The 24,655-nt window shown below is 34.1% G+C and overlaps 1 protein-coding gene across 1 annotated transcript; it reads left to right on the plus strand.

The window, feature by feature from the left end:
• The first annotated feature begins 5,198 nt into the window (after positions 1-5,198).
• Positions 5,199-6,233, plus strand: LOC140884798 (uncharacterized). The gene is made up of 2 exons (XM_073291656.1): positions 5,199-5,806; positions 5,903-6,233. The coding sequence occupies exons 1-2, from the start codon at positions 5,438-5,440 to the stop codon at positions 6,215-6,217; spliced, it is 684 nt and encodes a 227-aa protein (XP_073147757.1). The 5' UTR covers positions 5,199-5,437; the 3' UTR covers positions 6,218-6,233.
• Positions 6,234-24,655: the final 18,422 nt, after the last annotated feature.

Consider the following 24,655-nt stretch of genomic DNA (forward strand, 5'->3'; position numbering starts at 1 on the left):
GGCTATAATCCGTTGTCGTTGTTTATCAAAATAAGGAAAACAACAACACTTTTTAATAAATCCGTTGTGAAAGGTCAAGAGACAACAATTTTTTCACAAAACCGTTGTCTTTTAGATGTTGTTGAATCTAAAATTTGTTGTAGTGATCCGTGCGGTGGCAGCACTCATGTGGCGCCGGTACTGAGCATGAATTTTCAGATGACCCTTTACCAGTCATCATGTTGCATGCATCACATACATATGTTTACTCATATTTATGTATTGGGCGTTAGCGCTCACGTCCTAGTTGTTATCTTGGACACCCTATTCCATGGGGCAGGTCGCAGGATGGACGGAGCCGGTAGTTCGAGGCAGGACTAGGGAGCCGAAGCTCTTCAGAGGATTTTATACAACAGGATTTGTTTAGCTGTATAATGTTTACTTTTAAGCTTTTCGATATGGTTGTATCACTATAGTATTAAGCCTAGATATGTTTTACTAAGCTGATATGTAAATTATGGATTATGTTTCCGCATGTTTTACTCTTTTAAGCATTCTTGCTTTATTAAGTTTAATGCATGTTATTAGTTGCCAGTTAGTAGGTGATTCAATGCAGGGTCACTACACATATCAAGGATACAATCAGATCGGTCTAGCACCAGAATACCAGGAAAAAACAAGTTTCATCATTGATAGGGGGATTTATTGTTATGATGTTATGACGTTTGGGCTGAAGAATGCTGGAGCTACTTATCAACGTCTGGTAAATACCATGTTCGAACACTTGATCGGACATAACATGGAAGTTTATATAGATGACATGCTCGTCAAAAGTACCCAAGAATCTAATCACTTGAAAGATCTTGGGAAATGCTTCAGTATACTCAAAAAATACAGGATGAAGCTTAATCCGGATAAATGCACTTTTGGCATACGAGAAGGCAAATTCCTTGGTTACATGGTGTCAGAACGAGGAATAGAGGCCAACCCTGAAAAAATTAAAGAAATTTTGAACATGAATCCTCCGAAAAGTGTGAAAGGCATCCAGGAATTAACAGGACGTTTGGCCGCCCTCAACCGATTTATTTCAAGATCTACAGACAAGGGGTTACCATTCTTCAAACTGTTGAGGAGTGGAAAAGGTTTTCGATGGACAGAAGAGTGTCAGCAAGAATTTGACGAGTTGAAAAGACATCTGACCTCTCCGCCGTTGTTAGTAAAACCAAAAGAAGGTGACACCCTGCTGATTTATCTAGCAATATCTGCGAAGGCGGTAAGTGTAGTATTGGTCTCTGAAGTAGGACGTGAGCACAAACAGTGTACTATATCAGCCGAACTTTACACGGAGCAGAATTAAGATATACAAAGATCGAGAAACTGGCACTGACCTTGGTAACTGCAGCGAGAAAATTACGTCCTTACTTTCAGTCTCATCCAATAATTGTACTCACAAATCATCCTCTCAAACAAATTATCTCGAGTCCTGAAGCATCAGGAAGAATGGTTAAGCGGGCTGTCGAATTGAGCCAATATGGAATTGAATATCGCCCGCGTCCAGCGATTAAAGCATAGTTTCTGGCTAATTTTCTAGTAGAGATGACAGTTGTAACGACCCACAATATCAAGACGGGTCTTTTCAGCGTGCTTATATCCCCACTCACAAGCACCCTGAAAAACTTCCCAGGGGATCACCCATCCTATAATTGCCCCAAGTCAAGCACGCTTAACTTTGGAGTTCTTATGTGATGAGCTTCCGAAAAGAAGATGCACCTTCTTGATATGAGCAGTACATATGAAATCTTTTAATCTCTCCTCAACTATGTAGTCCCATACCTACACAGTCTCAGAATCCTCTCTCATTCCGGCACGGGATCGGTTCATTCATGTCTCCCTCCGCCTAGAAGCCTTTCAGGAGCCGCTCATTGTCCGTGCAACCTCTTGGCACCGGCGATCACTCCCCGCCTCTTCAGCCCCGGGCGTCACATGCCCACCAGCTTCCGCTTGGTTCATCCCCGAACCATACCGTACTAAGAGAGGTCGGCTCTGATACCATTTGTAACGACCCACAATATCAAGACGAGTCTTTTCAGCGTGCTTATATCCTCACTCACACGCACCCTGGAAAACTTCCCAGGGGGTCACCCATCCTATAATTGCCCCAAGTCAAGCACGCTTAACTTTGGAGTTCTTATGTGATGAGCTTCCGAAAAGAAGATGCACCTTCTTGATATGAGCAGTACATATGAAATCTTTTAATCTCTCCTCAACTATGTAGTCCCATACCTACACAGTCTCAGAATCCCCTCTCATTCCGGCACGGGATCGGTTCATTCATGTCTCCCTCCGCCTAGAAGCCTTTCAGGAGCCGCTCATTGTCCGTGCAACCTCTTGGCACCGGCGATCACTCCCCGCCTCTTCAGCCCCGGGCGTCACAACAGTAACTCAAAAAGAAAGCTCCACCTCGACATGGATGGTTTATGTCTATGGGTCATCAACCTCTACAAAAAGCGGTGCAGGTATAGTTGTGGAGAGCCCACAGGGAGATAACTTTCAATATACCATCAAATTTCTATTCCCTGCAACGAATAATGAGACAGAATATGAAGCTTTCATCATGGGAATTAAATTGGCTTTGTCGGTAGGAGCAAAAAGACTGACGATACATAGCGACTCCCAACTTATCGTCAGTCAATTTAATGGGAATTATGAAACGAAGGAAGATAAAATGCTTGGATACCTCACTCAAGTGAATGAACTTCTCTCACGTTTGGACAACTACGACATGAATGGTTTATTCAAAAAAATTTGAAAGATTTATACATTTATACGTACATATATATATATACCTTATTATCTGAAAATGGACGAGCGGGGCGGCGAGGAGCGGGCTTGGGGCGGCGACGAGCGGGATTGGGCGGTGAACGGCGAAGGGCAATGGTTTGACGTGGGAAAAGATGAAAATGGAAGAAGGGGAAAAAAGTGAGGCGACTAGGATTGCAAGACATAAATATCTGAAGATTACCGACGTTTTGCAATTTATTTAGTTGCAAATTGCGACGTTTGAATAAATTATACGTCGCTAAATAGCGACTAAAATAATAAACCGTCGCTATTAGCGACGTTAATTATACTAGCGACGTGCAAACACATTCTTCGCTAGTAGCGACACCCTTCTATATTTCGTCGATAATACCGATGACTCTATTATGTTCGTCTCTATTAAAGACAAAATTAGTATACGTCGTTATTAGAGACATATATTTTTAATTAGCCGTAAATAGAGACGGAATATTTATTTAGTCGTAATTAGGGCTGTCATATCGGACTAAAATACCGAATTTTTGGCATATCGTACCGAAATTTTTTCGATATACAGACATTTTTTTTGGTATACCAAATTTTTTTTCGGTATCTATACGGTATCAATATGGATTTTTTCCATACCAAAATTTCGAAATTTCGTTATCGGTATCGATATGAATTTTTTTCATACCAATATTTTTAATATGGTATACCGAAAAACCACCCATAGTCGTAATTACCGACGTATTTCTACTTGTTCGTCCCTAATTTTAACGACAACTGTATAATTTTGTCTCTATTAGCGACGAAAATTATAATTTAGTCGCTAATGTGATTGTGTACATAATTAACGACGACTTATGTTGTTAAAGTTCGTACTAAATAGCGACGAACATCATCGATTGTGAACGTCGCCTTCAGTTTTAGCGACGTTTCTAAAATATTCGTCGCTAATATCAGCGACTAATATTCAAAAAATGTCGTTAATTTGAATTAACGACGCAAGTCTTATAATTAGTCGCTGATAGCGACGTTTTGGTTTAATTAATCGCTAAAATTATGAACAAATTTTAATTATTTGTCGCTAATAAGCGTGTTTTTTTTTAGTGCATCACATCTAATTTTAGTGAACTATTCGATTACTGCTCGAATTAAATACTCGTAAGGCTCAACACATAATTATCTAATATATGTTTATATTATATCAACACATAATTATCTAATATATGTTTATATTATATTAATAAAATATCAAAACTCGCAAACAGAACCATTCCTATAACTATTAAGAGGCATACAAGTCATATGATTCAGGTATATTGTTTTGGAGGGCCCATAATTTTTTTAAAAAAAATCTATTGCATAGTTGTGTAAATAGGTTGATTTAGATTTATTAATTCTGACATTTTTCTCTTATATTTTTTTGGACTCAATATAATTTTTTTGTTTTGTTTCCAAGTGTCTTGATAAATTTATTATCCTCGGCTTCTTGATAAATTTATTCTTCTTGTTCCAAATATAAACCCAAAAAAAAAAATTGTTTCCTCTAAATTTATTATATAAACTGCTTCAATACACTTGTTTGTTGTTATGATAGGAATGGGGATGAATTATTTCAAAATCGACATTCTTGAAGTATTTATTACCAAGAGAAAAAAATAAATTGATGTAAGTAAGTATATGAATTTTGTCGACTCTATCAGCTATAAACAGCAAATGCATAATGAAATTTCTCAAAATTAAAAATGATCAAAAGTTTTCCTCGATCTAGCATGACACAAGAAAGATTGAATTGACTCAATATGTTATCAATTGACAAATAAGTTGCATAAGACTTGTTATACAGACTGAATTAGAAAATTTTATCTCTAATAACACTATAAAACAATTTGTCTTTTTTTTTCCCCGTCTTTTTACCCTTTTTGCTATAGTAAAACAAGTTTCTTGTTTGCCTAAAAAAAAAAAAAGTTTCTTGTTAGTGATTATTTTGGATATATTTGATCGAATTATTATAATAGAGATGCTTCAATATCTTATGTATTTTTTTTATTTTTTAATTGTTTTTAATGTATTAATTAATTCAACAAAAAATGTTAGGGAACTAAAAGAAGACGAATCATTTTATGATTTTTTTTTTTTTTTTTTTTAAATCGAAAAACACGCTAATGGATTCAATTTGTTTACTTGTCTCATCTCTCGTGTAAACACGGCCAAATTCTTTGTATTCAATCACCGTACAGTTTCCCGAGACCAAGAGGTGCCCATGAGGAGGTACCCTAAGGGTGCGAATCAGGTGACCTTACGTCTACGTAGGCAAATCAGATCTCGCCACGTCACCACCAACTAATCAAAATATGTCGCCGGGGGTTCCTAGCCTCCGACACGTGGCATCCTCCCTGCCACTTCATGGTACGCTGTCGTTTCCGCCACACAAAAAAAGAATAATATCTCATGACCTGAAATCCCCAATTCGCCCTCCATCACAGAGGGCCTCACACCATGGCATTTTCGTAATTTGAATATAAAAACAAGGCTTGAGTGCTGCGCTTTGACTGCAAAGAGGATGTTGCTTCTTTAACTCTCTCTTCTTCGTCTGTTTACTCTTTCAAAATTCTTCCATTGATCGTCATTATCTTCTCTTCTCCGATTTTTTTTTATGTTTTTGAAGATGATGCAGAGATGCGAGTTGTGTAGATCGAAGGCTGCGATTTATTGTGAATCGGACAAGGCCAGATTGTGCTGGGGCTGCGATGCTAGGGTTCATTCCGCCAACTTTCTCGTGGCGAGGCATTCCAGATATCTGCTATGCGGAGGATGCCACTCGCCGACTCCGTGGGCTGCTACCGGTCCTGTTCTGAGCCCGACTCTGGCGGTCTGCCTCAAATGTGGTGATGAAGTTGAGGAGAGGAAGGAGGTGGTGGAGGAGAATCAAATTGCTCCGCCGTCGGGGAGTAGTTCGTGTAGTGGTGAAGCGGTTTTTTCGAGGAAGCGCAGGATTCAGAATGTCTCTTGTTTTGCGTCCGATGTATGTATAAAGTCTTTTTTTCTTTTTTCTTTTTTTTTTGCGATTGTTAAATTCTAGGGTTTTAACGATGGCGAGTGTTTTGTGTTTCGTTGATAGGATGATGATCGCTATCGCTCGTCGAATAAGCGCAACGTCCGCGCTCCGCCTCTATCAGCGGTGGCGGCGTGCGTTCGCCAGGAGGAAGGGAAGGGGAACTCATATCTGATTAAGGAAGCGTCGCCGCCGCATAAAGCACGTAGAACGACGTCGTGTAAAATGGGTGAGATCGGGATATCCGAATCGGGGATCTTGGAGAGTCTCCGGAGATTTCATCGGGAAGAATTGGGTTCCGGACTACGGATGGCGGAATGCTGCAGTTTAAGCGAAGATGCTCCCAGTGCCGTTGATCTCAGTTCCTGCGACTCTTCGTAGCCGTTGGATTTCATCATTATCATAATAATAATTAATTTGTTGAGGTCAAGTGTACGGGAATTTTCCCTTGATGAACACATGGTTTGGGGTGCTTACAATTAGGATTAAGATTAGGATTAGTTTTAGGATTAGGTTTTTTAAGTCGTGAGGATAAAGATGTAAGAGGTCATATTGGCATATAGATCAAACGATCGGATCATTGTGATTAGCTTTCATTTATGACTTTGAGGATGTCATTTATTTCGATATATATTTTATTGTTAGCAAGCTACTTTATTTGATGATAATAATAATAATAATTATTATTATTATAACTAATTTTTATTTTTATGTTACTTTTCTATTAAGTAAATTAAATATTAAATAATAATGATAAAAAAAATTTTTGACAGCAATAATGATAAAATTTTGAATTGCCAATACATACAATTATCTGTACGAGCGTTACGTACATACTATAAGAGATAATTGAGTAAAAATAAAATCAGATTGATCTTAAAGAAATATTAAAAGAAAAAAATAAATTTTAACCCTCACAAATAGAAGTATGAATAAGACTATAGGATCAGTTCCAAGGCACGTTGAAGTAATTGTTCGCTACAGAGATTTGTGTAGGTGAGATGGAGAGGTGGATCTGATTATAATTAGTGGAAAGAATCGACTATTATTAATTTCTTTAGAAGGAATTAATTATTCACGAAAAATTCATATAGTTTCATTAAGTTGATTTTTTAAAGTCAATTCTCAGATTGATTTTACATGAAAATATTATTTTTTTATATCAAAAATATTTTGTTTTACAATACAAATATAAATCTAATCGATATTCTCACATAAAACATACTCTTAAACAAAAAAACAAAATATCATACATCACTAAAACTCTTTTTTTTTTTTTTAAAAAAAAAAAATAACATGTATGCACGTATTGTGCATTCAATGGACACTAGAAATCATAAAATAGACGTTTTATACAAATTCAATGAAAGTGGGGCTCGCAAAATATCGGGGAATTTGGAAAACATCTTACTTGATATCACATTGGATAACAACACGTCATCTCATATCATTCCATCATTTCTTTTGAATCATCTTGTTGAACACGCTTTTCTTTTCACCCATACAAAAATGGACTTGGAAATTTACCAAAATGTTAAGTCATGTTATATTATTATTCACACTTGAACGTACGGTATTTTATTTAGGTGGCGACTGGACTACTGATGAATTTCAAATATATGTAGATATATATATATATTTTAGATAAATAAGACCCTGAACTTCAGATATATTATTTGCATATTTGTATAGTATTTTCGTCCAATAATTATGTCATTTGAAATCCATTCTTAACTTGTATTACTAACATGTAAAAAATTAAATTATAAATTTAAGATTGGATCCATTATTCTATTATAAGCAATAAAACTAATCTAGTACACGTATTTCAGATGTATTTCTATTTCTTGGTGGGTGGAATATAACTTTGTAAAACAAAAATTCTTTGTTCAACCAAGACTTCACCTTCAATTTTGTCTTCTAAGCTTTTAATACAAGTCACAAGTTGTTATGACGTAGTTCCCAAATTAGTGAACCTTATTTCTTGCTTTATTTCTATGGTCCAAGGCTAATCCCAGTGGGCCCTTGTTTTTTTATTATTCAAAATTTGAAATATATGGCTCTTCTTTTGCTCTTATATTTCTTTGCAAATATCTCGTACCTACACTTATAACTAAAACCATTAAAAATTGGTTACAATTAATTGTTGTTTAATCCTCACCACATGGCCGGCAACCACATCTAATTATCACACTTTTATTAAAAAATATTGAATTTTCTGTGTGTCTCAATTAGAATATAATATTCTAAGCGTGGCGTTAACAACTCGATCATAACCATAAATCGCTTTAAAAAAAATTCCACTCAAATGAGAATAATCAAGATCCTGCCATATCATTATCATGCTCATCATTTCATTGTGAAATATGAAAGGATAATTGTTAGTATTTTTTTTTTGAAAAAAAAAATAGATATAAATCAAGAATCTTGAAATGGAGTCTGAGTGAAGAATTTGATATAAAGTAAAAAAAGGGGGAGGAAAAAGTGGGGTGTGGTCTTGTGGTGGACAATTGTTAGATTGTCTGAATGGAGGAGTGAACTAGCGGTGGGTTTTGAATGTGGTATAAATCTATTAAAATTCCCCAACGACCCCCCAATATTTTTTTATGGTATTGTGTGCAGTGGTAATTGGTCTATATATATTCATTGGCCCGAAACATCCCATGGTTTTATTAAAAATTATAGATTTGATAATTGTTTAAACCAAATATCTTAAATTGTACAACACTCTAAACTTGTTTTGATCTCAATAGAGATCATTATTGTAATCTCACAATACATATTAGAATACACAAAAATTGTGTGAGACGGCCTCATGTGTCCAAATTAATGAGACGGATATCCTATTTGGGTCACCTATGGGAAAAAATAATGTTAAAGTTACAAAAAATATCGTGTACAACGATATTTATAACAATTATATCGTGAAATTTTGTTATCATATCGTGAGATTTTTCATTTTATATTCAATGTATAATGAGATTTTGATGAATGAAATTTTTGTATTGAATTTTTTGTGTTATACAAATTGATGTACAAATTTCTTTGTGTCTCTAACATTGCTCTAAAAAAAATATTTTTTTATTTCAAATATATTATTTTTTATTGTAAATAGACATACTCGTTATAATAATAATATTTACAAATTTCGAAATAGAAAGTACAATTTTATATTTGAGGGATATTTCCGTTACATTTTTTTTATGTTAATTGTATACTTTAGCAAAACAAGGGGTTTATCAAAATATCAAATATTTTTTTAGGAGTAGATCTTTTGTGGATCGGTCTCATCAATATATATTTATGAGTGATGAAACGGTCGATTCGATTCGTATCTGTAATGAAAAATTATAATTTTGAAATAATATGAAATATTTTTTTTATAACTCCGGGTCGAGTTAGAGAGACGATTAATAAGACTTTTTTTGTTTTTTTTTTTAATTAAAAAAAGAGTGGCCATGCCTTCAATGCCACATTTAACCATCGTCGGCTGATCTGAAAACACTAGAGTGGGCGGGGCCTTGAACTCTAAAATCTGTCAGTTATTATTCATAGGACCAAATAATTTTTAATAGGTGGGTCAAAATTTATAACAAAAATTTAAGAAGATAACCGAATAAAATCAAAGTTTATTCAATTAGTTTTAACCCATTAAATAGAATCTGATATGAGTCTATTTCCAAATCAAATGTGGCGCGATGAGAAATTAATGCATGAAAATTTATACTAATTGAAATCACGATTTTGGCTAGGGGAGGATCCAGAAGTTAAAATATAATAATGAAATTTAAATAATATTATTTATTAAATTTCAAATTTCTATTTTTCGAGTATCCATCTTTCTCCTATTTCTTTTAAAACATCTAATATATCTTCCGAAATAATATTTTTAAAAATCCAATCAATCGAAGCTAAACATTAACTACAATCAACAAATATATAACAAAATCCTAAAACAATTAAGAGTTTATATGTCAATCTCCAAGAGAGCTTTTCCTCCCACGAACATTTTTTTAAAAGAAAAAAACAGAGAGACAACATTCTATTCCCAACAACTCAACTTCCAGCGACATTGGCACATTGCACACTTTTAAACGAGATTGATTTGTTTAGAAAGAGAAATACCTGTTCATCTAAATGCAATGGGCCACGCGTCAAGTTATTATCCCAATTGACAGACGAAACGCTAAATTTTAATTTCTAGATCATTGATTTAATTTTTTTGTATATGATTTAATTTTATAAACCTAGGGAAATTTTAGTGATTTCATATCAAGATTAGGGGGGAGTTGCCCTGTCACGCCTCGTGCTTAGGCCCGTGCCTGCGCGCCTGCACACAATGAGCCTCTATAGCAACTACTTCGTATTTGTTCTCACTTTACGAAAATGATTAACCTAAGTTGCTATGGAAGTCCATTGTTGCCCATTTTAAACTCATTTTAAAGCTTTCATTTTTCTCATGTGGGACAGAGGTCTCACAATGTCATGCATCGGGTCAAGGCCCGCGCCTGCGTGTCTGCACACAATGGGCCCCTATAACAACTACTTCGTATTCGTTTTCGCTTTACAAAAATGATTAACTCAAGTTGCTATGGAAGTCCATTGTTGCTCATTTTAAACTCATTTTAAAGCTTTCATTTTTTTCATGTGGTACAGGGGTCTCACATGCCCCTTGCTTCTTAATAAAGCTGCTCCAAATTTTGGCACTAATATTTCAAGTTTGTGACGAAATATTGGATTTGATACTTAATTGCTGCAAACCCCTTCCATGACTCAGAATGAAAATATCACACTAGGTGAAACACATTAATAGCCAACGTATCTTCGTATATTTCAAAATTAAATAATTAATAATAGGGATGACAATGAGACCAGACGAGTGTGAGGACTGAGGATGTCTTCCCCATCCCTTCCCCGAATCCAAGATTCACCCCATCCCCACACCAATCTTTTAATGGCTAAAACATGAATAAAAAATCGAGGAAATTTTTTTTCTGTTTCAAGTTGTAAAATGTTGTAAAATGACATATGCAGTAAATGAGAGTCTAGAATAAATGACTGTTTCATCAATCATATATCAGTTATGCTTGTAGTGATGAATTCGAAGCTATGAATTTAAAATCTATGAACTTCAAATCCATTTAACTGTTTAGATGAATTTATGTTAAGCAGATTTTGAGATTCTCCAATCCCTTAAAGTTTGATATGAAGTATTGAATACAAAACTCAACTACAACCATCTCCTAACTACAACCATCTCCTAAATAACTAACTCAAAAAAAAAAAAGGAGATGTCATTTCAAACCCATTTACAAATCAATATTTATATCCAATCACAATATTATTTGTATTAAATATACTTAGGCCTGAGTCCTGAGGGAGCTTCTTAAAGTAATTATTTGGTATTTTGGGACAACTTGTCACTTACATTTTTAAGAAAAATTATGTCAATTATTTAAATTTGTTTTTTTCTTCTCATATAACTCATCTCTAAATTATCTTTTTCCTCACTTCATTATTATCCATATTTCTTTTTTGAAAATTTTAATCTCTAATTTTTGTCTCTTGCGTCTATATATATATTAGTAATTAACCATTTGCACTTGCTCAACTTATAAAGTTGAAGCAATTATTCTTATTTTTTTATTAGTGAGTGATAAAATCATCTAAAAATAAAAATATAGATACAAATAAAAATTATTTTAGAATATAAAAAAATTCCCCAATAAAATTATATGATAAGGTCATAATCATAATTTTAAATAAATTTTAATAAATCAGTTAGATTTTGATAATAGTTTTTAATTTAAATATATAATAATGATAATGATAATGATAATATTTTGTAGTGACTCGACCCAGATCATTTATTAATATGAAACGTAAGTATGCAAGTAACTTAAGCAAATAAACATATCAGAGATAACTACAAAAACTTAACAAATGCACTTGGTAGAATAAAGCCTAAAATAACTAAAAACCCAAGTAAAATAAATGATTATACAACACAATCGAATAAAATACCGAAATAATAACTTATGCTAAAACCACCGGCAACCCCTGCTTCCAAGACCTGGTCACCAACTAGGGACATGTCCAACTTCCGAGCAACCTGAAACTTCCCTGTCAAATGAGGTGTCCAACTGTCCAGGAATACAACTGAGGGCATGAGCGATGAAAGCGCTCAATACGAAAGTATGAGTACACGAGCCTTAACTAAGCTAATAGATACTCCCTAATACTAATAGGGATCTCGGACTATACATGTGTCTGTCGTCGGCCCACTGATGTCAAAGGTCTTGATCAGCTCCGCTACAAGCCCCGTAGCACCTAGCTATCACCCGACCCTCGAATATAAGGCTAAAACACTAAGAATATACACTGATACACTCTCAAACACCTAAAACACACATTGAATTATGAGGATTTCGTCCCTTATTCATAGACCTCGATCGGAAGCTCCGATCTCTCTAATCTCTGCATGTATGCCACGTTTCGAACTGCCCTGATCGGAATCCCTGATCCCATATTCGGACGCTCCGATCTCATGCATGTGATTGCGTGTCAAAATGTTGGCGACACGTCACTAGTGCGCATGGCCTAACTCTTCGGAAGCTCCGATCTCAGGTTCGGTGGTTCCGATCTATACCTTCAGCTTCCGAACTACATCGCTTGGTCCAATTATAGAGCCGTCAATTTGGGTTAGGCCCGCGGCCTGGCCAGGCTCGCCACATAATTTAAGTGGGTTGGGTTGAAATTTTTTCAACCCAACAAAAAGTGGGCCTAAATGGGCCAACCCACCAAGGCCCGCGACCCACGCGGGTTGGCCCGCGGGCCTGGAGAATTAATAATTTATTTTTATTTTTATTGTGATATTTGTATTTTTTAATAAAAGTTATGATTTTTTTTTGTATTAATTACTTCATATAAAATTTACACACAAGAAATCAATAATTAAAAATTTCATTAATATGTTTCTATTAATATTTATTTATGAAATGATATTTATAATTAATTATAATTTTTTTTATTTATTTTTATTTTTCGTGAGCCAACCCGCGGACCGGCTCGCCTAACCCGTAACCCACCTTAGGTTGGGTTGGGTTGAGTATTTCCAGCCCGCCAGGATGGTGGGTCGGCCCGTCATCGACCCGCCAAAAGGTGGATTTTTGGTGGGCCGGCCCGCCTCGTCATGGGTTGGCCCGTTTGACAGCTCTTCCGAATTCTTCGAACCTTTCGATCTTCCTATCAGTGTTCTAAAAAGCGCGAAAAAGCGCCGTTTAAACGCGATTAAGCATGAAGCGCGAGCAAAAATTTTTGCCTTGGGCAAAAGCGTGAAAAAAGCGGTCAACCCTTTGATTGACCATATTAAGCGCAAAAAAGCGTGAAAAAGCGCAAAAAAGTGTGAAAAAATAATTTTTTAAAAAATAATATTTAATTTTAAGTTTTATTTTTTTAAAAAAAACCTTCAACGCGTCAAAATTAAATTTTTTCGTACATTTCTTTTCTTTGCGACTAAGAGATAAAACCCTACATAACACAAACATTTTATTCTAGATAATTTGTTATTTTGAGACTTACGATTTTATAACTTGAAAATTTATGTATTTATTCTTAAAATCTTTAACTTTATATGTTAATTATTTTATTAATTAATTTAATATAACTAAAATTATACAAAAAATAAAAAATGCTTTTTCGCACTTAAGCTTGTTCTAAACTCGCTTAAACTTGTGAGTTGTGAAGCTTAAAGCTTGACCATCACGCTTTGTCACGCTTCGCGCGTTTTAGAACCTTGCTCCCTATGGTTCATGTTCAGACCTTCCGAACTACCCGAGTCAACATTGACTATTGGGCCATTTTTTGAAAATGGTGTCGATTTCTTGGTCCGATTAATCGCATTAAAATATTTTAATCATGTTTAATCATTAAATCTCGTAAAATGGGATACGGGTTACTACATTATCCTCATCTTAAAAGTATTTCATCCTTGAAATCAGGTCTAGGTCTTACCTGAAAATGCTATCTAGTTACCGCGCAAAATCACTCCTACATGTCATCAATATGACACTGAGAAACATTAACGTGCCCAATATCTGGACCAAAACCAGCCAAAGATATCACTCTAGGCAACCGTACTACAACCAATCACTGAGGTCATTACATGAAATTCATTGCACACATACTATTGTAGTTCTAAAATCTTTTCAATCATGGCCATAAGCCATCCTACTCGCTCTTATCATAGTGCCTTAAGATAGGAACGGTCTATCTCAAATGGTTAACAATACAGTCTACCAACTGTCCTCGAGCATTGTGTACTTTTTTGCTACACTAAATCAAAACCCAGAAGCACAAACCAATCTTTCAACCCAACTGGAAAATATTCTTACACTGAGAAAAATAGTGACATCCTGAAGGATTGACTGACTGCAATTCCTGTTGCATTGGAACCTTTATGGAGATAAGACAAACGAGTCTTGCTTTACTGACAGCTAATTACTAATCTGAGTAGGACTGAAGATCTCAAGATCATCCTCTGAGTCATCGACATCTGATCATCAACTATAGATAAAAAGTTGTGATAGGAAATACCACTGATTCTAGTACTGAAGATCACACTGAATCAAAACTACTTGTAACCATAATCAACAATCAACCATGCAAATTAATGAATTAGGAAATCTAACTTCTGCTTCCTGAAAAATCTGAGCAATAGATTTCTCCTAGCTCTCAACAAGAATCGCTTCCTTGATCCTGCAATTTATCTCTATAAATTGAAATATCTGAGTAGTGTTATCTACAATAATGAAAGTAATATAGAAGTCTCTCATTTCAATGATAAACACTGCTTGTGGAATCTGTCTAACTAGAGTGCTATATCCTTCCTCGAAAGTACTAAGCCTTAAAAAACGTACCAGTGTCGTAACATTTTACAGGATTCACCTGTTAATGAGTTCAAAAACTCAGGCCCTTAAAATGGCAAAAAATGTCGTCTGAACTACAGGAATCACAAATCCATTAGTATGAAGTCTTGATACTAACAATCGTAACCAAATGATGTCATCTATCTCCCGATGTTAGATTATTGCCTCTGAATTCAATCAGGAATACTAGTAACCTTCACTCATAAGCTATAATGATTCTGTAAATTTCTTGACCTACCAAGTCTTGTCTATATTAGTAGCAAAAGGATAAGATACTTGCGAATTCCTCCCAAATCTTCCGCAATATGAGATGCTAATACCTTAAACTCTATTGAATTAATTGCGTCGATTATCTAGCGGATAAACATGAGAAATTTGACGATGACAACCTTTCCAGACCCAAAAAACCCATAGGCCTCTACTACTAATGTTTTACCAACATTAGCTAATCATTGTTCAACCTAGCTAGAGTCCACAGGAAAAAATGCACTTGTTCAACCAAAAATTAACGATTGAATCTCAAGGAGACTACAGAAAATCTATGAATACTATGCACGTTCGATCAAGCCTCGAAAGCTGACATTCTATAATAATCTCGTAACAACTTAATCAAGCTAGTCTCATAAGACTTGGTTGATGATCCTTGGTATCAAGCTGAGTACAATATCAAGTCTTAAAGAAAGTCGGCTCTTCCTGATAAGTAAATACTTACCCTAGTTGTCACTTGGATCTACTTTATGTAACCTATTATAGAGATGCCCAGAAACACGCTCTTACTTGACCACATCCACAGGTTTGAATTTCTATTTCAACAATAGTTGAATCTCAACTTCTCTTCTCAAACAAAAGACAATTCTGAAATCTTGACATAAATATTTCTGATAAATTCCAAATAACTAAGGAATTCTGAATGTCAACATTTTATGTATAGCTGATAGTTCCTTTAAGGTACTTCCTCTAGCTAAGTCCCTAAGCACGACATGATTACAGAACTAATACAATCTCAGGGTCCATATTCTCTTATTATCGAACTACAAGTCGATACTTACAAAACTTAACGGTATCATCTACGATTATCAGTCTAATGTGGCTCATACTTAGTCTGGAAAGATTAACCAAGTTTAGGCAACCCTTTTCCGTTTCTCATTACTACTGCAATCTTACACCACTGATCAACATACTCTGATCTTAATGTTTCAACTCAACACGGTCTACAAGAATTCATCTAATCCAATGATGCTGGAATCAAAGAAATCTTATACCGAGTTTTCACCTTACTTATCTCTGACGGTGTCAGACGATAACTACAAGTAACCACTAGCACCAATCCAACATCAAATTAGATTTATTCAACAGAATCCATCCAATCTAATCCCAATACAGACTTTAAACCAAGGTTTCAAAAAGTGCGAAGCGTGACGAAGCATGATAGTTAAACTTCAAGCTTCACAAGCTTAAGCGAGTTTAGAACAAGTTTAAGTGCGAAAAAGCGTTTTCATTTTTTGTATAATTTTAGTTATATTAAATTAATTAATAGAATAATTAAACATATAAACTTAAAGATTTTAAGAATAAATACATAAAATTTCAAGTTATAAAATCGTAAGTCTCAAAATAACAAATTATCTAGAATAAAATGTTTGTGTTAGGTAGGGTTTTATCTCTTAGTCGCAAAAAAAAGAAATGTACGAAACAAATTTAATTTTGACGCGTTGAAGGTTTTTTTTTTAAAAAAAACTTATATTATTAAATATTTATCATTTAAAATAAAATTTAAAAGTTAAAAATATTAAAAAATAAAACTTAAAATTAAATATATTTTTTTTAAAAAAATTATGTTTTCATGCTTTTTTGCGCTTTTTCACGTTTTTTTGCGCTTAATATGGTCAATCAAAGGGTTGACCGCTTTTTTCACGCTTTTGCCCAAGGCGAAGCTTTTTGCTCATGCTTCGCGCTTAAGCGGCGCTTTTTCGCTCTTTTTAGAACACTGCTTTAAACCACATATGTTCAAAACTTTCATTTGTCGAAGAATATCATTTCCCAGACTATTCTGACAACAGCAAAAAAAATATCAATATGTATCTCTGACGGAGTCAGACGATAATGGTACTAAATTCCTTTAGTACTAAATCTGGTACCAAACTATCTCTCTTCACGAGATTTCAGCTATCACTGAAGCATTCTATAGCTATACCCTTCTGTGACTATTGTAAAATCGTAAGATTGAGGTAGCCTTCCCTGTACACCCTTTGAAACACGAAAGGCTTCCAGAGAAACACTTGGCATAGGGTCGTGCATCCTCTACGTCTAGTCATAAATCCTCAGTCCACAGCACTGGTTAAAAACACCATTGTGCCCCTGATGTAACCATACATCCCTGACACTAACCACAACAAGGTCTCAAGCTAATTTAACTGGTTAAGGGAAACTGCACAAAACTAATCAAACATGTATAACTCTAAACTAATTATACATATATTCTTAGAGTCACAGTAGTTGAATACCAATCAACCAAACACTGGAATTATACCTAGGTAATCCCAATACTCGAACCACACATCCAGGTTCTGTACAAATCTTGTTGCAACTCAAAGTAACAGAAACAAAATAAACTAAACCCAAACTGAGTTTATTGGTAGCGCTAAGTCGCGTCACGCCCAAATTACCCGACTCCAATCAGATAAATAAATTATGTAGCAGTGAGAGTAGGGATCATTCCCACGAGAAAAGTGAAATTTAAGTGTGCTCTTAAAAATACGAAAATAATAAAAAGGGGTTTTTTGGATTTTACTAACTACTATGCAAGAATTAAAATAAGAAAGATCAATAAACTAACGAGACTTTGTATCTGTCGACTACACCCTTGAAATTATTCATTCGATCATCGATTCTCTAAAAATAATTAATTCACATTGAATATTCATCATTGAAAATTTAATTCCTGTTTCACCTTAATTTTAGTTAACTAGACACCGGCAATCTAAGTTAACCCTTAACCCATAAATTAACCCAATACCAGCGATTAGATTTAAATCCACGGCAGCATTCAAATGAGTAAAACTTATGAATCTAGACAACACAAATATCATCGATTGTATTTAATCTAGTCAATTGTTGTTTCTACGATTTAACAAATTCAACATCAAAAAATATTAATCATAGTTGCTTTCGCAAATTAGTTGATTCAAACAATTACGGATTTGAATTCTAATTTAGCATTAGATTATATAGTAAAATTCTAGGGTGATCAATCCTAAAATCTCGCACACAATCATGAAATAATACAGAACAACTTTTGATACTCAATAAGAATTAAACAATGAAAATCGAATCTCATGAATAAACAAAATCAAGGTTTCGTCTCCATCTACCAAGTTCTAAAACCTAAATGAATAAAATCTAAGAACAGAAAAGATAAAACTTAGCCTAGGCGTGTTTTTCCGTCTCAGGCGTCTCCTCCCTGCTTCTTACGATGATCATCCCCTCTTTTGCGTCCCAAGATCCTATTTAAATGGCCTTGAAAACCCACGAAATAAAGCCCGCAAAATAAGAGTTTTAAATTTTTGAAATTTTATTTTTTATGCGCCCGATATCTCGCTCGATCGGTAAAGATTGACCGATCGAGCGAGCTAAAATCTTGACCCCTAATGTTTTCATTCTTCACGCAGCCCGCTCGATCGGTAGAAGATTACCGATCAAGCGGCACACTCTGTTCTTCAATTTTGTGTCCGCAAACCACAGCAGCGCAGATGAGCATCCTTCAAGCGCGATTGCGCTCCATCAAGAGCAAACAACAATACTCCAAGTGAAAACCATAAGAATTAAGCGCAAACAACTAGTGCAAACAAGTAGTGCGTTTGCACAAAAAGTAGTGCAAACAACATATTTCTCTTCCCAAGCCAAGCGCAATCACACTCCAACCTTTCTTCAGTGCATGGCTTTCTTTCCCATGGCTTGTTGCGTAGCTTCATCTTCTATTCTTCAATTTCTCGGCACCAACACTTCATCTTCATTCTTCAACACTTCTTTTTTTTCCAGTAAAATGCGACGTACTACACAATAAATCCGGGAGTATGTTATGCAGACATGATAAATAAAATAAGAACAACATGCTAAATTACAACATATAAATGCATGCAAAACAACAACAAAACGATATTAAAATAAGCAACACAAACACTCCTATCATTTACCCAAATTAAATCACACCGAAAGATGTGCAATTAAATTGTTAACTAAACCACAAGTGTCCGGAATCATTAAAACAGATGATTCAAATACTTATAACAGAAATACTTGTTACAACAATCTTGTTTCTGTACGAGATAAATACTTATAATCTGAATAAATGCGGAAATCTTAGATTTCGTCTATGATACCCTATGCAACTTAATTGTCGTAATCATCCTTGTATCATCTGATCTTTAACGTGAAGTTTTTGGCTGCCTACACTATGTTTCATTACAAACTTCTGGCAGAACCTCTTCCTCCCCAAATCTACAAGATCTTACAATCTCTCCAAGTGCTTGTGGAGAATTTTCAGAGGTGCCTTCCCAGGTCAAAGCAAGATGGAACGTCCGGAGTCTCATACTCAATCATCATCCTTGGTCCAAACCGCAGGAACCTATATAAGTTGAATCTCCGACGATCATTCTGGTGACGATGAAAGTGACAACGGGGATAGCTCAGGATATTCACATCACAACGCTCGTTATTGCCGCAACTGTTCCTATTGTCTAAATCAGTCATCTACAAGAAACCACAATTTTTAATCCTAACAATATTACCAATCTCAACTATGTACCAAAGATACTAATACATGCTCTGATACAATAACTATAGTGACCCGACCCGGATTACCTACTAACCAGACTCTTTAAACATGCAATAATAAAAAATCTTAATCAGAGTTACTAAGAAAACTAACAACTTAGCGGAATACAACCGGAATAAACAACTGAAATCCAAGAAATAAAGTATACAACCAAATCGAATAACAATAAATATCGAATAAAAGCTTAATCTAAAAACCACCGGTGACCCCTGCTACCAAGCCTTGGTCACCGACCAAACACTGATCTCGCTCTTGGTATATCTGCATACATGCGCCGTCGAGTGGGGTTTCCAAGAAACACAACAACATGGACGCGAGCGTCTATGTTCAGAACGTAAAGCATGGGTATACAAACCTGCTATGATGCATGCATATGACTGGGTACTACGTAGATTTCAAGTCTTGCTCAGTCTAGGCGTCAATGAGTATGTAGTACCATCTAGGGTCAACTCCGTTGGGTACATCCACACACTCGTCAGGATCATCATAGTGTTAGTCCCTGTCATCACGGCGTCACCCGGTGTCCGACAGTATAACAAAGAATATAAGGTTGAGCGACCTTACTACAAAGGCTATCTCGAAGGAGACTCGACTCAACATGAATATGCACATGCAGCATAATATATCAAAACAGTACAACATGTATCATGGCACATAATATGCAACACATAAGCATGCATACTCGCTGGATATCTTAGACAGTACTTTACGTACCTCAACTTCCGAACTGCATCGCTTCGGACCTTTCGATCTCCCTATGGTTTATGTTCGGAACTTCCGAAATACCCGAGTCAACTTTGACTCTTGGACCATTTTCTGACATTTGGTGTCGATTTCTTGGTCTGATTAATCGTATTAAAATATCTTAATCATGTTTAATCATTAAAGCTTGTAAAATATGATACGAGTTACAACAAGATATTCTCTAATACTACTAGGGAAATCGGACCATACCTGCGTCCAAAGTCAGTCCACTGATGTCGAAGGCCCCAACCTTGGCAGAGCTCCGCTAGCTACAAGTCCCCTAGCACCCCGCTAGTGCCCAAAATGGCTGGAAACACTCAAAAAATACTCTGAATCACACCAAATACCTAAAACATGCGGTAATTACGAGAAATATGCATTTTTCCACTTGTTTTATCATATTAAATCCCCTTAATAATATTTTATCATTTTTAACTTGTTTAACTAATATAATCACGTGAAACTGATTTCGGATTACTACATTTTTACTATATTAATAATAATATATTTTAAAGAAAAAGAGGATGGGTAAATGTGTTTGTTTTGAACATATATCACGTTACTTTTATCCATCAACTAAAGCTAACCTTAAGAGTTTGGAATACCCAAGTGTCGTCGCCTCTGTGACAGACACTCTCAATTGGAATTCTAGTATCCTTTACCAATTTATAAATGATGTATTGATTAGAGTCCTTTTGAAATACTATTAATAAAATTTTACTGAAACTTTTGTATTAAAGTTCACTTGAAATTTTATTTTTAGATCTTTTCTCCAACTTTACTATTAAACTCCTAATGAAACTGAGTCCTCCGAAAACTCCTACTCTCGACCACCCCAACTTCTATTCCTGTAGTAACCCAAAATCTGTTTTACATGATTGAGTGGGTAATCATGTTTACTATATGTAGTAGCGCGACTACTAATCAAGCTAATCTACTGTCTAAACATGATTAAGGGATTCTCATTTTAGTATAAGGAATTGATAATCGTATTCAGAATGATCAGAAATGGTTCCAAGAGCTTCAACTGTTGGGACAGTTCGGAAGCTCCGAAGAGCAGTTCGGAAGCACTGAACTGGTTTGGAAGCCAGTTTTGGCTATCGGAAGTACCGAGCAATTCAGAAGCTCTGAACTGGAGAACGGAATCTCCGATCTTGTGACAATCATACGGGGTATGGGTTTTGATCTGGGTGATTAGACTTGACATAGTTCGGAAGTTCCGAACTAGGGTTCGGAGGATCCGAACTGTGTCAGCAATAGTGTGTTTTCCAATCAAAGACACGCTTTCGATAGAGGGAGTTCGGAAGGACGATCGGTAGTTCTGAAGTACGTTTGGAAACTTCGAACTAGGAATCGGAAGTTCCGATCGTGGTCTATAAATAGGGGCCGAGAACTTCATTTTCCTTCACTCATTCCCTCAGTTTCCTCTCGTTTTCTAGCTATATTTTGGGATTTTCGGGCAACGTATTCGAGGGCCAATCAATAGTGAGACGCTGCTGGGATCATAACGGAGTTGTGCCTAAGTTTTGAGGTCATCGTCGTCAAAAGAGCTGACTACAGACGCAGGTATATCACTAGATTATGATTAGCTTCAGTGAGTAACTATTATCTAGTTAAGACTTTTAGTAGTTATTTAGTGATACGGTGATTGTCTGCTTATATGTTTGGACTAGAGTGTCGTTATCGCTAGGTTACTTATTCTGAAAGGTTCGAAGAATCAGCGGATGAGTTATGATTAGAGGTGAAATGTTACTCGAACCCAGAGCTAGCTGGTTTTCTCCAAAATGCGTTAAGGCGTAACAGTTGACTGAACATTTAGGGGTAAATCACTTTTTTGGTGCGGGCCACGAGAGCGGTACCTTATGACTTTATGACATAGCTTAATTATTTAACCCCTAAAATTAAACAAATCCTAATTAATAATAATAATAATAATAATAATAATAATAATAATAATAATGAGCGTGATATTTACACTCCAATTCTTGTTAAATATACTCCATATTTAATTTTTGTTGTATATATTGACAATGATACCCTCTTATTGATTTTTATATTTTTAGTAAATTTATTAATGATGATATTAATTCCTAAAATAAATTACTTAAAACATTAAATACGTAAAAATTTAGAAAACAATATTACAAACATAAATCATTACCTTATTAATTATCGCTACTTTTGTTTTCGGTTTCTTTTTACCATTTTTTATTTTTTATTTTTAATTTTTTTCAATCAGGTGATATTTCATTCCCATATTTTAATATCTTATTCCATGATGATATTTTTATTATAAATATTAAAAATTTAAATTTTCAAGTAAAATATATTTTAAAAGTAATAAAATAGTTAATATATTTGTTTGTATTTTTTATAATAAAAAATGGTTATGGTAATGTTCACAATATTTTATTAAAATTATAAAATTTACCGTTAGACATTTTTTTTAAAACAAATAAAATAATATAAACTAAAAATAATTATTTTTTAAAATTATGTAATAAATAAAATTATTTAAATTTGTATTTTATTCCAAATTTTTACACCCCAATATTATGTATATATGATAGAAAATTATAGTAAATGACTGAAAATAATGAAGGAAAATTTTCAGAAATTAATCAATTATATTATTAATATATATACTTGAAATAGACTAATGAAGAAAATGATATAATTGCCAATTTATACCATAAAACTTAAAGGTAGAGTGCATTTAATAAAATATGAAGTGTAAATATCAATGCCCTAATAATAATAATAATAATAATAATAATAATAATAATAATAATAATAATTTTATTATTATTATTATTATTATTATTATTATTATTATTATTATTATTATTATATCTTGAACACACACAATGTGTGTGGAAAATAAACATTTTCTTCATATATAAAAATTAAATAAATTTAAAAGATGTTTAATTATTTAAAAATAATTTCAAAAATAATTACCTATGCTATCTTAATAATAGGATTAAAATATTTAAAAACTTCTGAAAAATATGTTTAAAAGATCTAAATCAAAATATTTGAGAAAAAACAAAAAAAAATCACAAAAAATGATATAATATAGAGTGGTAAGATAAAAATATTAGTTGTTCTTTTATATTTAATTAAAAATATCGAACCGAATGTTCTAAACTTAAACTGGTGTGCTCTTAGATTAAATTAATGTTCTAAATGACGGTCGAGACGACCATCAACCGCACTGCCTTAGCCTTAGGATAAAGCTGAAAAAACGGTAAATTCAAATAAAAAAAACTAAATATAGAGCCGAACCGAAAATCGGATTTTGAAATTCAGATATAAATGTTAAACCGAAATTTATTTGGTTGGGTTTTGGATTATATATGTCAAAACCGAACCGACGAAAAAAATAGAAATTTCATTAAATTACTAAATTTATTTATATTATATATTTTATGAGATGATATGTAGTGAACGAAGGATCATTTATGATAATTTTTAGTTGATTATTGTCTATTTAAGTCATTTAGGTTTTGAATTTAAATATTTTACAAATAAATCATTTAAAAAGATAACATATTATATTTTAGAATATATTTATATTATTAATAAAAATAATTATATCAAAACCGAATTAACCGATCGAAATAATCGAACCGTTTTTGTAGAAAACCGAATTGAACGATGAAAACGGTTCAGATATCGAATTATATATTTCTAAAACCAAAAATCGAAAAAAAAAATCGAAAATCGAATCGAACCGACCGATGAGCACCCCTATTTATAAGTAGTCAAATGTGAGCTAGGGTGAGCGAAACGGGCAAAAATCAACAAACTTTCAAAAAATCTTATTATTAATACATTATAAAATTTTTATTTAAATATAATAGCCAACTCAATCATCCATATTTAATTTATGCACATTATTTCAAAAAACAAAAAACAAAAAAATTATGCACATATTACATGATTATATATGATTATGTACAAAATATAGTGAAAGACTCATGTAGGTGGTCACTGACCGTCTACCGCCGTTACAACACTAGATCAAATCTCTTGTTCGACCTTTTATTGAACCAGCCAGACTTCTTTCTAAGAAGATGAATTCAACAGCATTGATAGTTCATGAGATGTTTCCAAGAAACAAATTATGCCGCCCGGCTGGCCTACTCTTCGAAACTTTATCTTACCCCCTTTTTGAATAAAATCTAAAACCTTAAATTATGTCTAAAATCTTGAACATAATATTTTCTAAATTTATACAAATTCATTATGCAAAATCTGTAGCGCCGAAAATTCCACCAAATGCCCGCTTGCCCGTGCTAGACCAGTGAA

This window comes from Henckelia pumila, chromosome 2 (assembly GCF_033568475.1).
Source record: "Henckelia pumila isolate YLH828 chromosome 2, ASM3356847v2, whole genome shotgun sequence".
Taxonomy (NCBI): Eukaryota; Viridiplantae; Streptophyta; class Magnoliopsida; order Lamiales; family Gesneriaceae; genus Henckelia; species Henckelia pumila.